Source organism: Trachypithecus francoisi, unplaced genomic scaffold (assembly GCF_009764315.1).
Source record: "Trachypithecus francoisi isolate TF-2019V2 unplaced genomic scaffold, Tfra_2.0 Lachesis_group16, whole genome shotgun sequence".
Lineage (NCBI taxonomy): Eukaryota > Metazoa > Chordata > Mammalia > Primates > Cercopithecidae > Trachypithecus > Trachypithecus francoisi.
Genome location: NW_022681461.1, coordinates 57,058,863 through 57,077,997, shown reverse-complemented (window position 1 = coordinate 57,077,997; position 19,135 = coordinate 57,058,863). Strand labels below are relative to the sequence as shown.

Below are 19,135 nucleotides of genomic sequence, written 5' to 3'. Positions count from 1 at the left end.
GGCCGAATACAGTGGCTCACACCTGTAATCCCAGCACTTTGGGAGGCTGAGGCAGGTGGACCACCTGAGGTCAGGAGTTTGAGACCAGCCTGGCCAACATGACGAAACCGCATCTCTACTAAAAATACAAAAATTAGCCAGGAGCAGTGCTGGGTACCTGTAATCCCAGCTACTCGGGAGGCTGAGGCAGGGAGAACTGCTTGAACCCAGGAAGTGGAAGTGGCATTGAGCCAAGATCATGCCACTGCACTCCAGCCTGGGTGACAGAGCAAGACTTCATCAGAAAGAAAGAAAGAAAGAGACAGAAAGAAAGAAAGAGAAAGAAAGAAGAAAGAAAGAAAGAAAGAAAGACAGACAGACAGACAAAGGTTAGGCAGTCTTACTTGTTACACTAAAAAAAGGAAAAGACAACTTTAAGAAATTCTTCTTCTAGTCAATGTTTTGCTAAGGAAGTCTAGTTTTTTTTTTTTTTTTTTGGTCACCTGTTCACTGGGTACAAAGGTTAAAATGAAGTGAAATGTAATCATACAATATACTTTTTTTAATGCTGTTGAGAAACAGACTAATTTCCTTTAGCACACCAGTCTTAGAGACAAAAGAAAAAAGGTAAGCTCTATATATTTATAGCTTTGGTTATTGTTGTATTTTTTAAAAAATCGTATTTAAGTTTGTCAAGTCTGTACAACAATCTTTGCCTTTAAGAAGTGATGAAAAATAAGAAAATGTGATTATATTTTCACATGGTCTACCTCAAAAATACTATATACCTGGGACATGGCCAAAGGGTCTTTCCTAAATAAAGTTAGAATACAACACTAAGTAATTGTTTTGGGGGGGGGGAAGGTTTCATCTAGCCAATCAAATTTATAAGATTTTTTATTTTAAAATATGTTAATCACAGAGCATTCTGAAGTGACATCAGTCTAAAAGCCTATTTGCAAGATAAAAAAAAAAAAAAGACTGGCCATGAGTTGATAATTACTGAAGCAGGGCGATAACTCTTCTCCTTACTTAGGTTTTTTTCCTTGAAATTTTCCATTACAAAAGGTTTTAAATTTGAAAAAAATCTACACAATAAATAAGGAAATGAAGTTAATTGTGTATTATTAACATCGTATTCTAAATACATTAAATTCTGGCATAAATATCTAAAATATTTAATGGAAAAACTACACTTAGATTTTATTTAACAAAATCAAAACAATTGGAGCATCTCTTTATTTCATAGCATATAATAATCATATAAAATAAATAACTTAAGAAACATGTACTTGAAACTTTATTAAGAACAATGCTTCTTTTTCAGTATCTACCATTTCCTTTGAGTAAAGCTCTTTTGTTCTAGTAACATAGATCATATGGTAGGTAAAAATGCACGTAATTTTGTGAAATAACAAAAGAAACTGATATTCCATTTTCTATTCCAGTTTTCTATTTTATATTAGTTCCTAAGTAATCACTATATGAAACTCACCTATCATTTCAAAAAAAATCCAAATTAGAAAATATTCCAAAAGGAGAAATAAAGCAACAATAACTGACTTCCTTTAAAACCAACTGTTGAAATAGGCTAAACTGACTCATGGATAGTTTCTGCATTATCTACTTGGCTAGCTATTTTGCCTATATGACTTTTCTTTTTTTAAGACACCCAATAATGCTAGCAAATGCTTTGTCTGGGGATTTGAATACTGTCATGAAAATCAACATTCGCCCCCTCTTACAATCTTTCTCCTCTCAAAAGGCACACAAATAGGTGAAAACTCTCACGCATAGTATGGATCAATCAATGTATTTCATAGCTTCAGACCTAACAATGCTTTAGATTTGTTGAACGCTTTCCTGTAGAGAATCTACCATATACACTGCTTCTAAGATCTTCCAAATGGAAAAGAAAAAAAATCCTTTCCTAATCCTTATGATTTTTTTCTTTTAGCACACTTGAGAAAACAATTATTAGCATTAAATAGCAGATACAGATAATAAATATAAAACTATACTCTGTCTCCATTTCCACACAAGCTCACAGTCACGCCTTGCCTCTATTACTTTGTTCACCTGCTTCTATTTCATATCAACTTTTAACATAAATCTAGTTAGTTTTCTTTGTAGCCTGTTTGCTTTCTTTCACTATCCCCATCCTATTTGTTTCTGGAAAAAAATAGCACTTCCCTTAACTCACCTCTCCTCAGTCACCTCTGCATCCTACCAGAGACATCAGTAAGAATGTCACCATATCATTGAGAAATACTGAAACAAGCCATTGAAGAAACTGAACACCTATTCCTAGGAATCATTAAACACAGGTAAACTACCTTTTGTAAATGATTTAGGCATCCCTCTTTTGTGGGCAATCGTCTTGAATAAGTGATAGCTTAAATGTACTTCTGGCTCTAAAAGGGATTCTACTATGATCTACATCCAAATTTTATAAAATATAAGAGGCAGAGTAGCTTTTTCTAACAAATTTGATTTAACTATGGAAGGAGAGAAGGTAGAAGGGGAATAAGCATAAATGGATCAACAAATCGAAGGCAATGAGGAAGCTGACTAGAACAGATTAGCACTAAAATAGCAGTAAATTCCTTATTGCTAATGAGGCAAGAGACTTTAGTATGCTGCATGGATTCTTGCTTACTCTGATTAGTTTTTCTTTTTTTTTTTCTGAAACAGTCTCACTGTCACCCAGGCTGGAGTGCAGTGGCATGATCACAGCTCACTGCAACTTCTGCCACCTGGGTTCAAGCAATTCTGCTGCCTCAGCCTCCAAAGCAGCTGGGATTACAGGCACCCACCACTGCGCCCGGCTAATTTTTATATTTGTAGTAGAGATGGGGTTTCGCCATGTTGGCCAGGCTGGTCTCAAACTCCTGACCTCAGGTGATCTGCTCGCCTCGGCCTCCCAAAGCGCTGGGATTATAGGCGTGAGCCACTGCGCCCGGCCTACTCTGATTAGTTTTTCTATTACCTGTTGTAATGAAATAAACTTTCCTTAAAAAAATCGTAAGTAACTAATTGTAACAAATGCTGTAAGAATGCTCAAAAGACTAAATTTCTAAACACCCTTAAGGATGACAGAATATATTTATACATTTTCAAACGGATAATTTGTTTGCAAAAGGGTTTCTAAAATTGACTTTAAGAAAACAGAGATAAAGAACAAGAAACATCAAGGTCATGAATAAAATGACTAAATAAAAAAGTAACTATTTGGCAAGAAGAGTATAGTCCAATAAATGTCGATTTCTAGGCAAAGCTGAAACCTTAAATGCACCCATTAACTTTAAATTGTGTTCAAAACCCGATTAACATGAAAATAAAAGGTAAAAAGGGATATAAACTCACAAGGACAAACAGAATGGAACAGGAGTCAATAGCAATGAAACCTAGAAACCAGAAACCTAATAGCTGAGTGGAAATTGACTAGGAAAACAAAAATTTCCCAAGTCAAATATGAGAAAAGCTGAGAGCCACTTGAATTGCACTGCAGAAACTCTAAATAGCCCAGAAATTGGCGGCACCAGGTATTCTCAAAGTAGAGGAGAGGCTAATTCCTCTCTGTCTGTCTAGCCAGATAATGTTCCTTCTCTACACAAGCAGATTAGAGGATCCCCCAAGCCACGAGAATAAAACAAAGGGAATTTGGGCAATGGGCACAAGTGAGTGCAAAGGCATTGTTCAGATTAAGTTATAGTTTCCATACTAAATATTGATATAAATCCAGCTTTTTTATCACTTAGCACTCAGAATGCTGGCTACCAGGCCATTATCTCTTCGGGCAGTAAATCAGAAGAGTCATTTTGTGGATAATGACATTCCCTAAGAAAACAGTCCAGCAGTTACACTCCGTGGTCAAGTCTAGAAACAATGAGACCCACACAAATGCATTTTCCTATCAGCTTTTTAGTTTCCCACTCTCACACATAAACCCTAAATAAAATATCAACAGACTAAGAAGAAGGCCTCCAATATAAAGGACACTGCCCAAAGATAACTGGAAAAATACAATATAAGGATATAGAGGCTATTCAAAGAAAAGGAACATAACAAAAGGCACAATGATAAACAAGAAAATATAATATATTCATGCAACAGAATACTAATAAAGAAAATATTCTGAAACAAAAAAACTCTTAGAATTAAAAAAGAATAAAAAAGTAGGCCGGGCGCGGTGGCTCAAGCCTGTAATCCTAGCACTTTGGGAGGCCGAGACGGGTGGATCACAAGGTCAGGAGATCGAGACCATCCTGGCTAACATGGTGAAACCCCGTCTCTACTAAAAAATACAAAAAACTAGCCGGGCGAGGTGGCGGGCGCCTGTAGTCCCAGCTACTCGGGAGGCTGAGGCAGGAGAATGGCGTAAACCCGGGAGGCGGAGCTTGCAGTGAGCTGAGATCCGGCCACTGCACTCCAGCCTGGGCGGCAGAGCGAGACTCCGTCTCAAAAAAAAAAAAAGAATAAAAAAGTAATAGAAATAAAAAATTAATAGAAGAATGTGAAGATAAAGTTGAGGATGTCTCCTAGAAAGGAAAGCAAAAAACACACTGAGATAAAATGTAGGACAGTAAAGGTTTTAAAATCATTCCAGGAGGTCCAACACCCAATTGAGGAAATTCTAGGAAAAAAAAAGTGAAATTTTATTTTAAAAAATAAAGAAAATTATATCATCAATGACATAATTCAGAAAATTTCCCAAAACTGAGTGACATAGCTTCTAGATGGAAAAGACTGACCAAGTACCCAGTTTAATAAATGAAAACAGGCCAGGTGTGGTGGCTCATGCCTATAATCCCAGCACTTTGGGAGGCCGAGGTGGTGGATCACGAGGTCAGGAGATCGAGACCATCCTAGCTAACATGGTAAAACCCTGTCTCTACTAAACATACAAAAAAATTAGCCAGGTGTATTGGCGGGAAAGACACAGGATAATGAATATAGTATTGATTTTAAAAGCTTTGATAAATAATTAGAATGACATGGTATATTTCTTAACAGTAATACTAGAAACTCAAAGACAGTAGGGTAATACCATCAACATTTTGAAGGAAAATTACTTCTTACCTAGAATTCTATCTCTAGCCAAAATATCTTTCCAAGTCTAAAAAGTTTTCCCTCCTATCCACATTCTCTAGAAGCTACTGAGGAAGCTCCACTGAAGAAAGGCAATAAACCAGACAGGGCGTTCTAGAAAATAAGTACCCAGTAACAAAGGCAAAAGGTAGACTCTTTGATGAGGGTGGAAGTAAACAGTTGTGCAGAAGGCCTAGTGATCAGCTAGCTCCTCCAGATTAGAGCATGGTAGCAGGCTCTGGGAGGGACTTTTTAAGCTGATGAAACAGGTTAAATACTTAATATCCATAAACAAATGACAGATATGCTAGGGGAGAGTTTGGTCATAACAAGAAAACTAAGCACATGAAAAAACAGTACAATTAGTTTGGAGGAAACAAAAAGGGTGCATCAACAGAAAAGTGATCCTGTTACATGGCTTAGCCAATAACAGCTTTTTATTGACTGAGTTCAATCATTCATGATAGTACAAACACTGAATACTCATCTAACCAAAATTACAAGTAACTATGTTAGGAGATAAAGACATAGGAAGTATATATTTGATGTGTTGGAGATGAAGGGAGGGGGTATTTGAAAGAGAGCTGAAGGAGCTATCAATTCCAAAATGGTGGCCAAGAAGCAAGCTGGCTTCACTCCCCTCTACAGAAAACCAAAAACAAATATACAGACCTGAGATAATTACCAGCAATATACCAGAATTCAAATGTGAAGATGAGACAGTTCTAGGGCCACAGAGAAGTGAACAAACTTTGAGCAGATAGTAAGAGAACTGGACTTCCATATCCACAATGCCCCTCCCCCCATTCAACCTAGCACAAAGCATGTGGGAAAATTTCCCCCAAATCACAGTTTCTACCCACCATCTTGTATTCCCTGGCAGGAGACTTGTCCCTGCTTTAACCCATGGGAAACATCTCAAGTGCCTGGAGAAATATTCCTGAGGACATGTAGAGACAAAGAGGAGAGACAGGATTACCATCCCCAGATCTGGAAACTCTGCTCTGTAACTCAGCCAAAGCGACACCAAATCAGAGCAGCTGTTCAACAGCACCACTTTGTAGGAGGTTGGCTCCACAGGTCTCTAGTGTGGGAAGGCTGACTGGGCATGAACCTCTAGCCACCCTTCCCACACTACCAGGATATCCCCTGGAACCTCCCCATTCAGGAAGAGCAATGCTCTGGTCATTTACCAGAGCCAAGGTGAAGCTGGGCTTAAGGTGCCATCTAAAGCTGAAAAGGAGGCAGCAACCTAATGATAAAATACCCTCTAAGCAAATATATTCAATAAAAAACAAAATAAGCCACACAGAGAATATTGGAATAAACAACTAATCTGACAATGCAACGACACATATATATATCTACAAGAAATAACAGCCAACAGGCCAGGTGCGGTGGCTCACACCTATAATCCCAGCACTTTGGGAGGCCAAGACAGGCAGATCACTTGAGGTCAGGAGTTTGTGACCAGTCCGACTAACATGGAGAAAAAATACTAAAAATACAAAATACGTCTCTACTAAAAATACAAAATTAGCCAGGCGTGTTGGTGCATGCCTGTAATCCCAGCTACTTGGGAGGCTGGGGCAGGAGAATCGCTTGAACCCAGGAGGCAGAGGTTGCAAAGAGTCGAGATTGCGACATTGCACTCCAGCCTGGGCAACAAGAGTGAAACTCTGCCTCAAAAAAAAAAAAAAGACACAGCAAACAGGGAACCATGATGTATTGGTCCATTTTTCATTGCTATAAAGGAATATCTGACATTGGATAATTTATAAAGAAAAGAAGTTTATTTGGCTCACAGTTCCACAAGTTGCAAAAGCATAGCACCAATATCTACTTAGTTTCTGGTGAGGCCTCAGGAAGCTCTTAGTCACAGTGGAAAGCGAAGGTGAAGCAGGTGTGTCACATGGCAGAGAGAAGGAGCAAGAACAAGAGGAGGAGGTACCAGGCTCCTTTAAACAGCCAGTCAGTAGCTTCCAGTCAGCACTATGCCTTTTAATTGGAGAATTAAGTATATTTCATTGCCTTCACTGTTGGATCCTATAAAATATTTAAAGAAGAACTAATACCAATTCTACTCAAACTCTTCAAACAAAATTAAAGAGAAGGGAATATTTCCAAACTCATTCTACAAGATCAGCATGACCCAGATACCAAAACTAGACAAGGACACAACAAAAATGAAAACTACAGTCCAATATCCCAGAAGAACACAGATGCAAAAACCCTCAACTAAATAACAGCAAACCAAATTCAACAATACTTTAAAAAGATTATTCACCGTACCAAGTGAGATTCATTCCAGAGAAGCAAAGATAGTTCAACATATGCAAATCAATAAGCATGACAATATGGTTTGGATATTTGTCCCTATCCAAATCTCATCTTGAACTGTAATCCCCAGTGTGACAGATGAAGCCTGGTGGAAGGTGTTTGGATAATGAGGGCGGATCCCTCATGACTGGCTTTGGGCCATCCCCTTGGTGATAAGTGAGATCTTGCTCTGAGTTCACAAGAGATTTAGTTGTTTAAAAGTGTGTGGCACCTCCTTTCCCACTCTCTCCTCCTTGCTCTGATTTCATCATGTGATGTGCTGGCTCCCCTTTCACTTTCTGCCACAACTGTAAGCTTCCTGAGGCCTCCCCCAAAAATGAACTGCACCATGCTTCCTGTACAGCCTGCAGAACTGCGAGTCAATTAAGTCTCTTTTCTTATAAATTACCCAGTCTCTAATATTTCACTATAGCAGTGCAAGAACAGCCTAATACACATGGTAAGCTGGGCACAGTGATATGTGCTTGTAATCCCAGCTTTTCAGGAGGCTGAGGTGGAAGGAATACTTGAGTCCAGGAGTTTCCAACCACCCTGGACAGCAAAACAAGACTCTACCTTAAATAATTATTATTATAAAATAAAATAAACATGATACATCACATTAATAAAACCAAGAACAAAAACCATATAATTATTTTAATAAATGCTGAAAACACAGTTGATAAAATTCAACATCCCTTTATGATACAATTCTCATTAAACTGGGCACACAAAGAACATACTTCAAGATAACAAATGCCATATATGACAAACCCACAGCTAACACCATTCTGAATGGGGATAAATTGAAGGCCTTTCTTTTAGATGTGGAATAATACAAGGATGCCTACTTTCACCACTTTTACTCAACACAGTACTAGAAGTCCTGGCCAGAGCAATTAGGCAAGAGAGAGAAATAAAAGGCATCCAAATTGCAAAAGAAGAAGTCAAATTAGACTTGATTGCAGATGACAGGATTTTTTTTTTTTTTTTTTTTGAGACAGAGTCTCGCTCTGTCGCCCAGGCTGGAGTGCAGTGGCGTGATTTCGGCTCACTGCAACCTCCACCTCCCAGGTTCAAGTGAGTCTCCTGCCCCAGCCTCCTGAGTGGCTGGGATTACTGGTGTCCACCATCACACCCAGCTAATTTTTGTATTTTTGGTAGAGACGGGGTTTCACCATGTTGGTCAGGCTGGTCTCAAACTCCTGACCTCGTGATCCAACCACCTCAGCCTCCCAAAGTGCTGGGATTACAGGCATGAGCCATCACACCCGGCAGACACGATCTTATACTTAAAAAAAATTTTTTTAAAAACCACCCTAAATACACCACAAAAAACTCTGTAAAAACTGATAACTGAATTCAGTAAAGTTGCAAGATACAAAATCATCATATAAAAATGGGTAGAATTTACACATGCCAACAGTGAAGAATCTGAAAAAGAAATCAAGAAAGCAAGCCTGTTTACAATAGCTACAAAGACTATAAAATACCTTGCAATCAATTTAACCAAAGAAGTGAAAGATCTACATAACAAAACCTATAAAACACTGATGAAACAAACTGAAGAGGATACAAAAAAATGGAAATATAATCCATGTTCATGGAGTCAAAGAACATTGTTAAAATATCAATACTAACCAAAGCAATTTACTGATTCAATGCAATTCCTATCAAAATACAGTGACGCTCTTCATAGAAGTAGAAAAAAAATCCTAAAAATCATACGGAACCACGAAAGATCTCAAATAGCCAAACAACCCTCAGCAAAAAGGAACAAAACTGGAGGCATCACACTACCTGACTTCAAAATTTTCTACAAAGCTCTAGTAACCAAATCAGCATGGTTTGGCATAAAGACAGATCCATAGACCAATGGGATGGAATAGAGAACTCAGCTATAAACACATACATTTACACCAACTCATCTTCAACAAAGGTGCCAAGAACATACAATGGAGAAATAATAGTTGTTTCAATGAATGGTGCTGGAAAAACTGAATAATTACATATGGAAGAACGAAACCAGATCCCTATCTCTTGCCATATCCAGGAATAAAAATGAATTAAAGACTTAAATCTAAGTAAGACCTCAAACTATAAAACTGTTGCAACAAAACATTGAGGAATTGCTCTAGAACACTGGTCTGGACAAAGATTTTTTTGTGTCTGTAAGACCTCAAAAACACAGGAAACCAAAGCAAAAATGTACGAATGGGGTTTCGCCAAGCAAAAAACCTTCTGCACAGCAAAGAAAATGGTCAACAAAGTGAAGAGACAACCCACAGAATGAGAGAAAATATTTGCAGGCCAGGCGTGGTGGCTCAAGCCTGTAATCCCAGCACTTTGGGAGGCTGAGACGGGCGGATCACGAGGTCAGGAGATCGAGACCATCCTGGCTAACACTGTGAAACCCCGTCTCTACTAAAAAATACAAAAAACTAGCCGGGCAAGGTGGCGGGTGCCTGTAGTCCCAGCTACTCAGGAGGCTGAGGCAGGAGAATGGCGTGAACCCGGGAGGCAGAGCTTGCAGTGAGCTGAGATCGGGCCACTGCACTCCAGCCCGGGCGACAGATTGAGACTCCATCTCAAAAAAAAAAAAAAAAGAAAATATTTGCAAACCACCCATCTAACAAGGGGTTAATAATCGAAGATATAAGGAGCTCAAACAACTCACTAGCCAAAAACAAACCAATAAAAAACAAATAATCCAAGTAAACATGGCAAAAGAACCAAATAGACATTTCTCAAAAAACATACAAAAGGCAAACAAGTATGTGGAAAAAATGCTCAACATCAGTCAATCATTCAGGGAAATGCAAATCAAAACTACAATGAGATATAATCTCACCCCCAATAAAGTAACTTATATCAATAAGACAGGCAATAACGGATGCTGATGAGGATGTGGAGAAAGGGGAACCCTCATACACTCTTGGGAATGTAAATTAGTATAGCCACTCTGGAGAACACTATGAAGGTTCCTCAAAAAACTAAAAATATAACACTTACATTTATATTTGATCCAGTAATTCCACTGGATATACATTTAAAAAAAAGAGATGACTATATTAAAGAGATAGCTGCACTCCCGCATTTATTGCAGGACTATTCACAAGAGCAAAACTATGGAATCAACCTAAGTGCCCATCAACAGATGAATAGATAAAAAAAAGTAGCATATATATACAAGGGACTATTATTCAGCCATAAAAAAAAATGAAATCTTGTCATTTGCAGCAACATAAATGCAACCAGAGGTCATTATGTTAAGTGAATTAAGCCAAGCACAGAAAGACAAATATCGTACATTCTCACCTGCATGTGGGAGCTAAAAAAGTGGATCTCATACAGATTAAGAGTGACTGGTGGTTACCAGAGGCTGGAAAGGGTGGTGGGGAGGGAGGAATGCAGAGAAGTTTATTAATGCATACGAACATACAGTTTACTTAAAAAAGAAGGCCTAGTGTTAGATCAGTAGGGTAATTATAGTTTACAATAATTTTTTTCCTTCAACTTTTATTTTGAAGTTCCGGGGTACATGTGCAGGTTTGTTACATAGGTAAATGTGTGCTATGGTGGTTTGCTGCACAGATCAACCCGTCACCTAGGTATTAAGCCCAGCATCCATTAACTATTCTCTGATGCTCTCCCTCTCCTCTAATTTACTGTACATTTAAAAACAGCTAGAAGAGAATTTGAATGTTTCCAGTATAAAAAAAAGAAAAATATTCAACGTGATGGATACCCCAAGTACATTAATTTGATTTTTTAAAATTATATGAATGCACTACATTATCACATGTACCCCAAAACTATGTATATCTATCATGCCTCAATAAAATTTGTAAAAATTACCATGGCGGGGGAAAGAGTGCTAAAGATTCTCATCTCCCACAGTTTTAAGTCAAGGTTAATACCAATAGATACTGCCTAAAATTGAAAAAATCAGGACCATCAACATAAGCATATACTTATGTATAAATACGTATTTTCCTGAATTTCTTTTGTGCACTTATTAAATTTTTAAAGTTTACAACCACTTAAATTGCTTTAAAGCTCCTTTCATCATATCTAGAAACTAATGAGACACACTTACAGATATTAATTCTCTCTAAAAAGAAAAAATAAAATTAAGTCTCTCATTCTTCAAAGGGGCTTTCTAGTTTGTTAAGATCAGAGTCCAAGGATGGTGAATGGCCATGCACTTGTTTCACATTTTATGTATTTCAAGAAAAAGTAGATTTGAAAGGCCAGGATAAGTGGCTTATATCTATAATCCCTGCACTTTTCAAGGCTACGCCAGTGGCTTGGGGGAAATGGCTCACACCCAGGAGTTTGAGACCAGGCTGAGTAACACATGGTGATGCCATCTCTCCAAAAATTTTAAAAATTAGCCAGGCACGGTAGCACATGCCTGTGTTTCAGCTACTTAGGAAGCTGAGTTGGGAGGACCGCTTAAGCCTGGGAGATCAAGGTTGCAGTGAGCTGTGACCATGCCACCAGGTCTGAGTGACAGAGTGAGACCCTGTCTCAGCCAAAAAAAAAAAAAAAAAAAGAATAAACAGATTCAAAAGGTCAAAAAAAAAAATGTCCTTAAAATCTCTAAAGTTCCAGTTTACCATCAAAATAAAAATACTCTCTTTTCTATCAGGTCTGCAACATGAAAGTCACAGGCATCACAATCCTCTTTTGGCCTCTCTCCATGGTATTATTATCAGACAAAATCCAGTCTTCTAAAAGAGTAAGTTTTTACAATCAAAATAGTAAAAAATCAAAGGGCAATAAGAAAGCAAAGAAAATCTGACCTACTAAAATTGTTTACTTAGCTGTGTATATCCAAATTCCAATTTGACAAAAGCAGCCTTCATTTTTAAAAACTGAGTTCTTTAAAAGTTGATTAAAGGGAGAGATCTGAAAAATTTCACTATAAAATCAGAAATTAGTTTCAAGACTAAAATCTTGTTTAAAATGTAGGAAACTTTTTTTAAAAAAATCATGTATTTATGAGGGAATCTGCTATTGAATTACTATTGGTGAAAAAATCTAACTTCAAAAACAGTAATAAACAAGAACTATTCTTAGTTCTATTTATTCTCAGTTTACTATTCAGTAAAAACCAGAACTATTTCTTTCTTTCCATCTATATCCACATAAAGGAAGTATTTCAGATTGTGTGGCTCTTTAAATTCAATACACGGCTCCATTTCTGATATAAGATAAATATTTCCTTTTAAAACACCAAACTTTGAACTGTTAAACCCAGAGAGCTATATATTGACATTTATTGATTGCTTTTGAGACGGAATCTCGCTCTGTCACCCAGGCTGGAGTATAATGGCATGATCTCAGCTTACTGCAACCTCTGCCTCCTGGGTTCAAGTGATTTTCGTGCCTCAGCCTCCCAAGCAGCTGGGATTACAGGTGCTTGCCACCATGACTGGCTGATTTTTTTTTTTTTTGTATTTTTAGTAGAGACAGAGTTTCACCATGTTGGACAGGCTGGTCTTGAACTTCTGACCTCAGATGACCTGCCTACCTTGGCCTCCCAAAGTGCTGGGATTATAGGCGTGAGCCACCATGCCCAGCCTATTCATTAATTATTTAACAGCCCTAAGTATAATGTTGTTAGCTCTGCTGATTTTAAAAACACATATAGTTTAAAATAATTTCCTCACTATAAAGCAATCGTGCGTACTGGAATATCAAATGTTAACAGAATTATTATTTACCATATATTTCCACATATATAAATGGGAATATACCAATAGCATTACTTTCTGTAATGATCATGTAATAACAGTTGGAAAATACCCGTATAACAAATTGGAATCTCTTTGTTCAATTGTATGCATCAGAATATCCTTAATTTTTAGTATTTCATCCCAGTAAAGAAAAAGATTTGCTCTACTATAACACCAAAGATTAGATAGTAGGTTTTTTTCCCAAAGTCATTTCCTTCTAATGTCTAAGTGCTGAAATATGAAATTTGAGGAAATTCTATTAATATGTTTTTCTGATTAATGCATTCTTTTTTTTCTTTTTCTAGGAAGTCCAATGTAATTTCACTGAAAAAAATTATTCCTTGATTCCAGCAGATATCAAGAAAGATGTTACTATACTTGATCTCAGTTATAACCAAATTACTCTTAATAGTACAGACACAAGAGTTCTACAGACATACTTTTTACTCACAGAGCTCTACTTGATTGAGAACAATGTTACTGTCTTACATAATAACAGTTTTGATAACCTCTCCAGTCTAGAAATTTTAAATATCTGTAGAAACTCCATCTATATAATTCAACAGGGTGCATTTTTAGGCTTAAATAAACTAAAACAATTACATCTCTGCCAAAACAAAATAGAACAACTGAATGCTGATATATTTGTGCCTCTAAGAGACCTAAAACTTCTGAATCTGCAAGGCAATTTGATTAGCTATTTGGATGTACCACCACTATTTCATCTGGAATTAATAACTTTATATGGAAACCTATGGAACTGCTCTTGCAGTCTATTTAATTTGCAGAACTGGTTGAACACATCAAATGTGACATTAGGTAAGCTATCATAATTAAGCAAAACCAACATGTGATTAACTCAATGTTCCACCACAGAAAAATTTCTCATATCATGTTTTAAAGAAAAGGAAGCAGCCAGGCGCAGTGGCTCACATCTGTAATCGCATCACTTTGGGAGGCCAAGGCAGGCGGATCACCTGAGGTCAGGAGTTCGAGACCATCCTGACCAACATGGTGAAACCCCATCCCTATTGAAAATACAAAAATTAGCTGGGTGTGGTGGCACATGCCTGTAGTACCAGGTACTTGAGAGGCTGAGGCAGGAGAATCGCTTGAACCTGGGAGGCGACATTGCAGTGAGCCAAGATAGTGCCACTGCATTCTAGCCTGGACAACAGAGTGAGACTCTGTCTCAGAAAAAAAAAAAAAAGGAAACAATTTCTGTTGAAGCAAAACAGGAAGAAACACTAAAAAGTAACAGCTGCATAGTTGCTCTCCTTCCCCATTACCAGGAGGAAAAATTAAGAATTTTTTTTTTTTTTTGAGACAGAGTTTTGTTCTTGTTGCCCAGGCTAGAGTGCATTGGCGCGATCTCAGCTCACCACAACCTCCACCTCCCAGGTTCAAGCAATTCTCCTGCCTCAGCCTCCTGAGTAGCTGGGATTACAGTCATGCGCCACCATGCCTGGATAATTTTTTATATTTTTAGTAAAGATGGGGTTCCTCCATGTTTGTCAGGCTGATCTCGAACTCCCAACCTCAGGCGTTCCACCCACCTTGGCCTCCCAAAGTGCTGGGATTACAGGTGTGAGCCTCCGTGCCCAGCCAGAAATGTAAATGTTCTATATATGTGAGATGATAACGTTACTTCATGTATTGTTAGCAAAGTCAATATGTAAGAGTAATTTTTTAAAAGTGCTTCCTAGACTAAGTGAAAACAAGTGACCTATTTTAACTGCAAATACTGTGCCTGATATCCAGATTGTAACCATGTAACCACAATATTAATAATACAATCTACACTAATACAGATAAACTAAATAATAAACAGATACTGCATTTAAGCTGTATTTATAAAATAATAAACAGAAATGTGCATTATCCTTTCACTGTGTTGCTAGACAAATGCAACAGGAATTTCTTACAATGCCTTTAAGAATGACAGATATGTCAAAAATTCTAGATAAAACAATTATAAAATGTTGTTAACTATTAAAATGTTGTTAACTGTTATTTTTCTCTATTCTAAATCTTATTATTTCTGATTTACCAGAAAATGAGAACATCACCATGTGTAGCTACCCCAACAGCCTGAAGAGCTACAATATTAAAACAGTACCTCCTAAGGCTGAATGCCACTCAAAACTTCCTTCACCAGTATCTGAAGATCTTTATATTCCTTTTCAGCCCATCAGCAATTCAACATTTAATAGCTCTTTGAACAACTTAACAAGAAATTCAGGTAATGTACTGGTTCTGAATATTAACACTGCTGAATGTATCATACTAAATAAACTGAGGTAGTTATCTTTATTTTAAATTTCCATAAAAATATAAAAGAAAGATTCCTCATCTCAACTAAAGATTTACAAAATATTGGTCTTCCAAACTAGGTTCTGCTAGTTACAAGCCAAATGCCATTGTGCAAATTATTTAACTTCTCTGAGCCTTTGTTTTAACTAGTCTAGTCACAAATCTTAACGAGTATAAATCAATAATGGTCTTAGGTAAAAAGGTAACAAAATGGCAATAGCTGTTTTGAAAAAAGAGAATTCTTCCACCACACAAAATTTGTCTAAAGAAAACTACAATGTATGTTTATTTCTAATACCAATATTGAGGAGAATTAGGATATATAATTATGATTACTTGGCCAACTTAACAAATTTTCTTTCTCTCTTCTCTCTCGGTATTCCATTAAAGAACATGTACCTCTTGGAAAAAGCTGGGCTTTTCTCGTTGGTGTTGTTGTCACTGCACTGACAACTTCACTTCTCATTTTTATTGCTATCAAATGCCCAATATGGTACAATATTCTGCTTAGTTATAATCATCATCGCCTGGAAGAGCATGAAGCAGAAACCTATGAAGATGGTTTTACTGGAAATCCAAGTTCTCTTTCACAGATACCAGAAACAAACTCTGAAGAAACTACAGTAATATTTGAACAATTACATTCATTTGTGGTAGACGATGATGGATTTATTGAAGACAAATATATAGATATCCATGAATTACGTGAAGAAAATTAATTTCTTTCAAAGTTTGCTTTTTAAACAAAGTTATCAGCTCACTCACAGTTTAGATATGGAGATTTTGCTATGTGATATACAAAAATACAGCTAGCAGACATTCATATTAATGACAACATACATGAATATCATAAAATTATGTTCTTTGCATTGTATTGAGCAAGCAGGTCCAAATACAATAACTGACACTCCCTGGTAGCTGACAGTTACATAGTTTACAATACTAGCACTCCTATTCTTAGCAGTGTTTGGGTGACCATACAGACTAGTAAAAAGGCCTAAATTATTCATTAATTAAAATGAATGGATTATCATATTAACATAGATATTTGACATAATATGTATTAAATTATACTAAAGTTTCAATCAGTAAAGAAATAAAAGTTTGGGATTTATTAATATACAGTAAGTCAAAGTGAGGAACAGATAGCTTAAATAATACAACAAGATTGATTTTATGCTCACAGAATAAATTCACAGAGTTGGAAAATATTTTTTCAAAATGCTTCCTGAAATAGCACAATAAATTTCCTCAAAATTTTATAGCAATTTAAAGCACAAGCACAATGTTCAGGCATAATCCCTAATAAGTCACTACTGAATCTGGTTATAAAGAAAGGCTGTCACCATAATGCAGGATCACTACAGTTGAACATCATAGTGGCTTACAAAGTGGGCATCACAATAATCTATAAATCTTGTTTTAAAAATACATATTTCTACCTCTCTCTGGGAGATTTTTATTCAAATTGGTCTGTGCTGGGACTGAGGAATCTTCATGTGGTCCGTGGACAGCTGTTTCTATCTATTCAGTAGATACAGCAATGTTTCCCAAATTGTTTTCCCAAAATACTAATTTCCAGAGAGACATTCACAAGTATTTACAGGAGAAGAAAAAAGGTACATGGTCAAATTACTATAGGAAAAACTAGGTTTAAACAAAGTAAAACAAGATTCTTTTTTTTTTTTTTTTTGAGACAGAATGTGGCACTGCCGCCAGGCTGGAGTGCAGTGGTGCGATCTTGGCTCACTGCAACCTCCGCTTCCTGGGTTCAAGCGATTCTTCTGACTCAGCCTCCCGAGTAGCTGGGAGTACAGGTGCACACCACTATGCCTGGCTAATTTCTGTGTTTTTAGTAGAGATGGGGTTTCACCATATTGGCCAGGCTGGTCTCCAACTCATTATCTCGTGATCTGCCCACTTAGACCTCCTAAAGTGCTGGGATTACAGGCGTGGACCACCGTGCCTGGCCAAGATTCTTTACAATAGGATTTATGTAAAACTTTACTAAGCTAAATTTATGGCTCTCTGATTACTCGAGAGCAAAGTATTAAAAATTTCCCAAACTTACTTGACAACAAAACCCATTCTTTGAGTTACATCTACTAAGAGCTCGTAGTTCAATAACAATCCAAAGAACATAGTTTGGAAAACACTGGCCTATAGCCTGTAATAGGAAGGGTCTAAAGAGAATTATTTGCAAATTCCTTATAATCAATTGGTTACAATCACAATTAAAAATTTATCAATGCAAACGGTACATTAAAAACTGTAGCACAATCTATAATTTTTACCTTCATATGAAGAGAAATTAAGAATTTATGTCTTTTATAAATAAGTATATCTCTGAAACACTGAAATATATTTATGGGTGAAATAATATTTCTGGTATTTTCTTCATTATAACACATGGAATGGAACAGTGGCCAGAGGTATGGATAGAGCAAGGTCAAATATGAGCTGAAGAAGCTGGGGGCTGAGTACATAAGGATATAATATGCTATTTTTGTGTATGTTGTGTATGGTATAGTATGCTATTTCTGTGTATGTTCAAATTGTTTATGTATATAATAAAGTTTTACAAATTTGTATGTACTTGACAATTCCTTAGAAAAAAGAAACTAAAATAAAATAGATCTATGTCATAATCTACAGAATAGTCATTTTAAAAGTTACGGTCAGACGCAGTAGCTCACACCTATAATCCCAGCACTTTGGGAGGCCAAGGCAGTTGGATCACGAGGTCAAGAGATTGAGACCATCCTGGCCAACATGGTGAAACCGCAGCTCACTGCAACCTCTGCCTCCTGGGTTCAAATGATTCTTCTGACTCATTCTCCAAAGTAGCTGGGTGTACAGGCGCACACCACCACACCTGGATAATTTCTGTATTTTTAGTAGAGACGGCATTTCACCCCGTCTGGGTGAGGTGGCAGGTGACGTGGCAGGTGCCTGTAATCCCAGCTACTCAGGAGGCTGAGGCATGAGAATCACCTGAACCCAGGAGGCGGAGGTTGCAGTGAGCTGAGATTGTGCCACTGCACTCCAGCCTGGTGACAAAGCGAGAATCCTTCTCAAAAATTTAAAAAAAAAAAAAAAGGTTACATAATTAGTAAATTCAATGCAAACGTCTAGTGACAGAAAATAAAAACTATTTAGGATGATATACCTGTAAAATAGAAGAATTTACTAATTTATAATACATATTTGCTTGTGTTTACAGAAACATGTTCTCAACAAAGGATATAAGTATACTATGGCTAATGTTTCTTTATATATCAATTATACTTTGTTTTAAATCTCAATGATGAGGTGATTATAGAAACATAAAATATCTTTTTCTAAATAATGTATCACTCTACCAAATTATTTCCTAATTATAAGATGCAAATATTTGTATTTGAGAAATGTAGCAAAATGAAATATAATAAGTAAAGACTACACTTAAGCTTTTATATTCAAGAGCCTCTATTGAATATGGGGTATTCAATAAACAGCTGACTAAACAAAGAAAAATAAATGGGTATAAAATTATAATTACATATGTTTTTATAGGACAACTGATCTTGACTAATACCAAACTGGAAAGTACAGGATTAGAAGAGAATCATTAGTCCAAGCAAGCCTGTGAAACTGAATTAAAGCCAGGTGTCTTACATATTGTTGTAGTAATATATTGAAGCTGTTTA

General features: G+C 36.8%; 2 protein-coding genes across 7 annotated transcripts in view; one reads left to right on the top strand and one right to left on the bottom strand.

The window, feature by feature from the left end:
• Nucleotides 1-19,135, bottom strand: part of IFT74 (intraflagellar transport 74) — a 123,799-nt gene that overhangs the window by 68,748 nt on the left and 35,916 nt on the right. The window lies entirely within an intron of this gene.
• LRRC19 (leucine rich repeat containing 19) lies at nt 513-18,094 on the top strand. Of its 3 annotated transcripts, none has more exons than XM_033237516.1 (6): nt 513-606; nt 2,213-2,306; nt 12,044-12,133; nt 13,439-13,952; nt 15,187-15,375; nt 15,837-18,094. In XM_033237516.1, the coding sequence occupies exons 3-6, from the start codon at nt 12,053-12,055 to the stop codon at nt 16,163-16,165; spliced, it is 1,113 nt and encodes a 370-aa protein (XP_033093407.1). In that variant the 5' UTR covers nt 513-606; nt 2,213-2,306; nt 12,044-12,052; the 3' UTR covers nt 16,166-18,094. The 3 variants fall into 3 exon arrangements, with proteins under 3 accessions (XP_033093407.1, XP_033093406.1, XP_033093408.1); XM_033237515.1 differs by having other exon boundaries at nt 2,193-2,306; XM_033237517.1 differs by lacking the exon at nt 2,213-2,306.

Bases quoted from the DNA above. Each gene is read 5' to 3' on its own strand.
- LRRC19 (XM_033237517.1), top strand. From the start codon at position 12,053: ATGAAAGTCACAGGCATCACAATCCTCTTTTGGCCTCTCTCCATGGTA. The intron at 12,134-13,438 runs GTAAGTTTTTAC...TTCTTTTTCTAG, and splicing joins AAATCCAGTCTTCTAAAAGA to GAAGTCCAATGTAATTTCAC. The intron at 13,953-15,186 runs GTAAGCTATCAT...CTGATTTACCAG, and splicing joins CACATCAAATGTGACATTAG to AAAATGAGAACATCACCATG.